The sequence below is a fragment of the Triticum dicoccoides genome, chromosome 4A (assembly GCF_002162155.2).
Source record: "Triticum dicoccoides isolate Atlit2015 ecotype Zavitan chromosome 4A, WEW_v2.0, whole genome shotgun sequence".
In the NCBI taxonomy this organism is placed as follows: domain Eukaryota; kingdom Viridiplantae; phylum Streptophyta; class Magnoliopsida; order Poales; family Poaceae; genus Triticum; species Triticum dicoccoides.
This window is the reverse complement of record NC_041386.1, coordinates 549,004,619-549,009,821: the sequence shown is the minus strand read 5'-3', so window position 1 is coordinate 549,009,821 and position 5,203 is coordinate 549,004,619. Positions and strand designations below refer to the sequence as shown.

Below are 5,203 nucleotides of genomic sequence, written 5' to 3'. Positions count from 1 at the left end.
TTCTTCAGGTAAATTAATTGTTTCATAATCGTATATGGCATGGCTCTCAGAACCAATTTCAATGGTGTACATGTCTAGGCCAAAAAGGAAATAAAATAAAGTAGAAGTGACATTGAAGACAAGATCCATCCATCCAGACGAATTGTCTTGCGATCTTCCACTCGGTCCTTCTTCTTGAATGCTGTCTCACTAATTCCTGGATATTCTTTGTGGTTGGATTTACCGTAGTGAGTAGAGTACATTCTGATATGCACTGAATTTGCATCAACCCAAGGGAAGTACACAAGTGAACTAAGAAACTAGGCATCATGAGTTCAACAAACTTCAGAGGATACAAACAATTAAGTGGCTTCCTCATACAAACGTTGTCAGCACAACTAGTTTAAATTCATGCCACAAAATAGGGCTGCCACTGAAGAAAGAAATCACAACCTGTTTATGTTTAAAACTAAGTTTCTAGTTTGCCATGCAGATATAGGTTTGTTACTCATTCCAGAGTGGCCATGCCCATAGTTCTACTTCCAGATCACAAAAGCAGCAAAGAGCCCCATCAGCAACATACAAAATGCCAGCACAAAGAGCAGAGACCTCTCTGCCTCTTGTCAAGAGCGTGAAACTAGCAACGCTCACGGCGAATGATATAGACCATCATCTTCTTCTGCTCCCCCTCGTTTTTCATTAGCTCGAAGAGGCAGATGTCCCTCTCCCGCAGGTTGTTGTCTCTGGCAAAAGAAGTCCAGCCTCGACATATCCTCAGGGTCCGTTTGGTGTCGTGCAACTCAGTATGCCATCGCTGGCTCTTCCCCTCAGCCTGAAGCACCAAACTCCGGCTCCCCTTCCGAAGGTACGTTTCAGAGTATTGTGTGGCGAAGGTCTGTTTGTTCAAATACACGCAGAATACTGAACATATTAGAATAAAATGCAAGCTTGCAAATATGTAGATGAGTGGCAGTAGATAACAAGTATGAACTGTTGCTGAAACAGCTGTTGTGAAACAACTATGGTTGGTACTTGGTAGTAGCATATTTGCTTATGTGGACTGATTTCTCTCAAAACAAAATAACCGTCAACCCAAAATCAGAAGAATATTATTCTAGACTAGACTTACTAGGGAGACGAGGACAATGCGCCTGGTCATGACTGCGACGTAGATGTGCAGATCGGATGCAATGGCTCCTACTTTCTTTAGAACTTTCTTCTCCTGCACTTGCGTTAGACGGGTACCCATTGGCATCATGCAGGGGTCTGTATCATCATGCTCGGGTGTTAATCGAATATGTTCAATATCTTCGGATTCAGATGACTTGTGCTCATCTGGACTGTCTTCTCCTGTAAAATAGTTTCATGAGTAAGGGTTGGTAACTGCAGCAAAATGGTATGATCAATAGTCACAAGTCAGTTGTAAAGTTAATCTGACGAACCCTCCGAAGGATAAGATATCACATCTTTCTTTGCTCGTTTTCTACGGTGGCCTGAGCTTCCACTCTGGCAATCATCTGATCGTGCTCGTACTGACGAAGGAGTATTACCATCACTGAAACTGGTCGAAATGTCTGCAGAATTTGTGCTTGGTTCTTGATCACTAATATTGGTCAGTATGCGAGCACAGGACACCACTTTCTCACAACCACTAGAATCAAAGACCACAACCTTGAAGCGACAACTTCCACGGTATCGGAACATCAATGAGTCGTTCTCTACTATATGGTTGGCATCGACAAACGCCTCCCACCCAGATCTGAGTAATGTTTTGTTCCTACGCTCAGTAATTCCAACATCGTACACATTGCCGTTGGGGGCTTCTAGTTCAATGGTTCCTGACAGCTTCCACGCGAAATAGTTCACAAATCTCTCTGGTATGACCTGCAATTTTTTTAATTGTTACTAGTGTTAGTTTAGAACATGTCTTATTGCTACCGGTTCAATGATCAAGGCAACCCACCACTGAGCTTACCATGCTATGCCTAGAGTGTCTATCCATGTGCGTGAAGAAACACTTGACCTTTCCATGCAAATGAGTCCAGTATCTCTTGCAGCACTCACAGGAATTGCTCATCTCGCCGCCTACTTATGTCCTGTAAGCAGAAAAACATAGATTATGACTGGCAGAGAAAGAAAATCTTGGTATCCTCTGCAGCATTTTTTACACTGCACCTACTCATTAAGTTTCTTTTTTCCGAATCATGCAGGACAACTGCTTGTGCCTTGTGGTATATTAAGATGGAATCAAGAAACAGAGTACAGTGAGTTTGTACAAACGCCTAAGTACAGGGAGTTTGTACCATGAACATCAAGCAAAATTACAGGGAGTTTGTACAAACGACCAGCCAAAGATCAAGCAAAATTACAAACGCCTAAATGCTTAGCCCCTGCACGCACCCATCAAATTACCTGATCTCTAACAAGAAAGAAACATGTATAGCTTCTCCCTCTGGTAAATTCTGAGAGTTTCCCCAACAAAAGGGCTGAAAGAAAAGAAGCAAAATGCACATGTAGGGAAGGAGATAAACCAAAGGCTAGGCAGCAACCAAAAGCCAAGGACTCACTCACTGCAATGCAGGCCGGAAGGGAGTAGTACTCAAGGCTCACAACGCTGATGTGTTGCTGGAACTTGAAGAAGCAAGCATGGATACCACGGGAAGGCGGAGGAGGGAGAGAAGAAGCAAGTGGAGCCACCGAACGGAAGGCCTGTAGGATGCCCTGATTTGCCCTCTCATTCTTTGTCTCTGCTGCTCTGATGGGATGGGACTCTACGGCCCTAGGATGATGGCACTGTATCACACGTCTAGTAGCCCGGTCATAGACTTGTAGGCCCGTCTTGGAGAAGCGGGGAGGTTTTGGTCAAAACGTTGTCAAAAGAGAAAGTTGGCACCGTTCGGTGATTACGAGGTACTAGTAGGGTGCTGGATTTCATTTTAAAAGGAAACAAAATAAAATTCTTAGAAGTCTTGTTTCAGATTTAAGAGCAAGGGTGATTAAAAAATTCAATTTTGGAGCCAAATTTGAATGAAAACAAATCACGCTTTAAAAAAAATCACAACAAAACGTAGGACTTCGTCTAGAATGATGAAAGCAGAAAAGTTGTCCTTGTCCCCAAGAAAGGCCTCCCAGACGACATGGACCTCATGCCTCCCGTCGGAGCCACCGCCGGTCTGCCTCATCTCCTGTGGTCTTAGGTCCTTGGAGGCGCGGTGAACCCCGACCCTTGCCGGCGGGAGGACTCCTACTCTATTTTTAGGTGTTCTTCTGAGGTTGATTAATGTTTGTGTCCTCTTCAGAAATGCGAGGCGGCGGCGACTCCCTGAAGATGGAATAAGGTCCTTCTCACCTAACCTCATCGCAGCGCTGCATCTACCATTGTCAAAGGGTGTATGGAAGTGTGTCTGTGTGGCGGATCTCGTGGGATTTGATCGGTGTTGATCTTCAGTGGATCTCTATGAATCTAGTCTTCCATTGGCTGTGTTCATGTGTTTATAGGTTTATAATTCTGATCTACACTTCTCTACATTGGTGATGGTTGTTGTTCTGATACACTGGTCCTATGGGGTTTTAGCATAACGACTTCCTATTTGTTTACTACAACAAGGTTTGTCCGACTTCATTGACGGAGGGGTGTTGAAGGTGACGCGTCTTCGGCTTGCTCTAGTGATTATAGTCGTCGCTAGGTGGTCTACCAGTCAGTATGTAATTTATATTACTTCTGATATTTTTTGTACTGTCATGACAGTTGATGAATAGATTGGGATTTTGATATTTTTTGTACTGTCATGACAGTTGATAAATAGATCCGAATTTTTCCGCAAAACAGAACAACAAAAAGGAAGCGACTCTCACTGAGACCTTCGCACTGGCGCTCCTGGACCGATACCGTTTGATTTTTCTTCATGTTTCTTTTTTTGGTTCTTCAATGTTTACCAACTTGTGCGCAATTTTGACAGAGAATCCTTAATAGTTATTCTCTACAACTCTAAGCTCCCTGGGAACGCCACTCTCTCCGACATTTCCTAAAAGGCGCTTCAGGCCCCCGTTTGTAGTGTTTCTGCAATCAGGCGCACACCCCCGCCTGCACGCTGGGCCGACCTGTTTTGCTTCTTTTTTCTCTCTGTTTAAACCAAAAAAGGGTGTGCGCTCAATGGATTCGAACAGAAGATCTCTCTCAGCTAAGTGAGAACAACAGTGGCCGCTACGCCAATCAACGGTTGCTGCCTGTTATTCTTTTTCCATTCGTGTTCTTATTCTTTTCTTCTTTCCTTTTTCTTCTTCTTCTTCTTCTACTTCTTCTTCTTCTTCCTTTTTCTTTTTTTCTTTTTTCTGGTTCTTTTTTTTTGTTGAATTTGATGAAATTGTTTCATTTTTTGATGAATTTTTTAGAAATTTGATGAACTTTTTTTCAAATTCAATAAACTATTTATCCAAATAAATGAATTTATAATATTTATTGACGATTTTTTTCAAATTTGACGATATTTTTCAAAAAACTGATGAACTTTTTTTTCAAATTTGATGAATTTTTAAATCAATAATATTTTTCATAATTTTTGAACCTTTTGGAGTATGTAAACTTTTTTCAAAATCCATGAGCATTTTCGAATTTATATTTTATTTCGATTTTTGCCGATTTTTTGGTTTTTTTTCAGAAGTCAACCATTCACCGATCAACCACGACCAGTCACGAGTGAACACATGGAACGACGGGTACACCTATATCTCGCTTCAGCCCACACGCACGGCCGGCCACAACCTCTATTTTTTGTTTTTTTCCATTTGTTTTCTGATTTAGTTTATTTAAATATTTAAAAAATGTTGAACAAGTATTTGGCAAATGTTAATCAAACATTCGTAAAAATGTTGAATGTGTATAGAAAAATTATAGATAATGTATTTAAATAATGATAAATTTTTTATCATGTATATAAAAATGATAATCTAGCATTTTTTTTAAAGTTGACCAAGTATTTGAAAAATGTCAATCGAGCATTTGGGAAATGTTAAATGCGGATAGAAAAGAAATGTTGGCCATGTATTAATAAAATGATGAAAAGATATGATCATGTATATAAAAATGTTGAGTAATTATTTGAAAAATGTTAGTAAAGCATTTGGAAAATGTTAAATGTGTATATAAAAAATGTTTACCCTATATTTAAAAATAAGGAAAAATTAGATCATGTATATAAATATGTTAATATAGCATTTTAAAAAA

The 5,203-nt window shown here is 40.4% G+C and overlaps 1 protein-coding gene across 1 annotated transcript; it reads right to left on the bottom strand.

Annotated features, from left to right (window-relative positions):
• Positions 1 to 212: 212 nt before the first annotated feature.
• Positions 213 to 3,338, bottom strand: LOC119283637 (B3 domain-containing protein Os03g0619600-like). The gene is made up of 5 exons (XM_037563101.1): positions 3,047 to 3,338; positions 1,955 to 2,064; positions 1,422 to 1,863; positions 1,109 to 1,329; positions 213 to 874 (listed from the first exon to the last, which is right to left on the bottom strand). Exons 1-5 carry the CDS (start codon positions 3,336 to 3,338, stop codon positions 617 to 619), a joined length of 1,323 nt encoding a protein of 440 aa, XP_037418998.1. The 3' UTR covers positions 213 to 616.
• Between the last annotated feature and the right edge of the window lie 1,865 nt (positions 3,339 to 5,203).

What these genes read in the sequence shown, in the direction of transcription:
- LOC119283637 (XM_037563101.1), bottom strand. Translation starts at nt 3,338, where the DNA reads ATGAGGTTAGGTGAGAAGGACCTTATTCCATCTTCAGGGAGTCGCCGC. An exon ending in CATTCTAGACGAAGTCCTAC is followed by an intron (nt 2,065 to 3,046) that starts GTTTTGTTGTGA and finishes GGACATAAGTAG; the next exon opens with GCGGCGAGATGAGCAATTCC. An exon ending in GCATTGTCCTCGTCTCCCTA is followed by an intron (nt 875 to 1,108) that starts GTAAGTCTAGTC and finishes TTGAACAAACAG; the next exon opens with ACCTTCGCCACACAATACTC.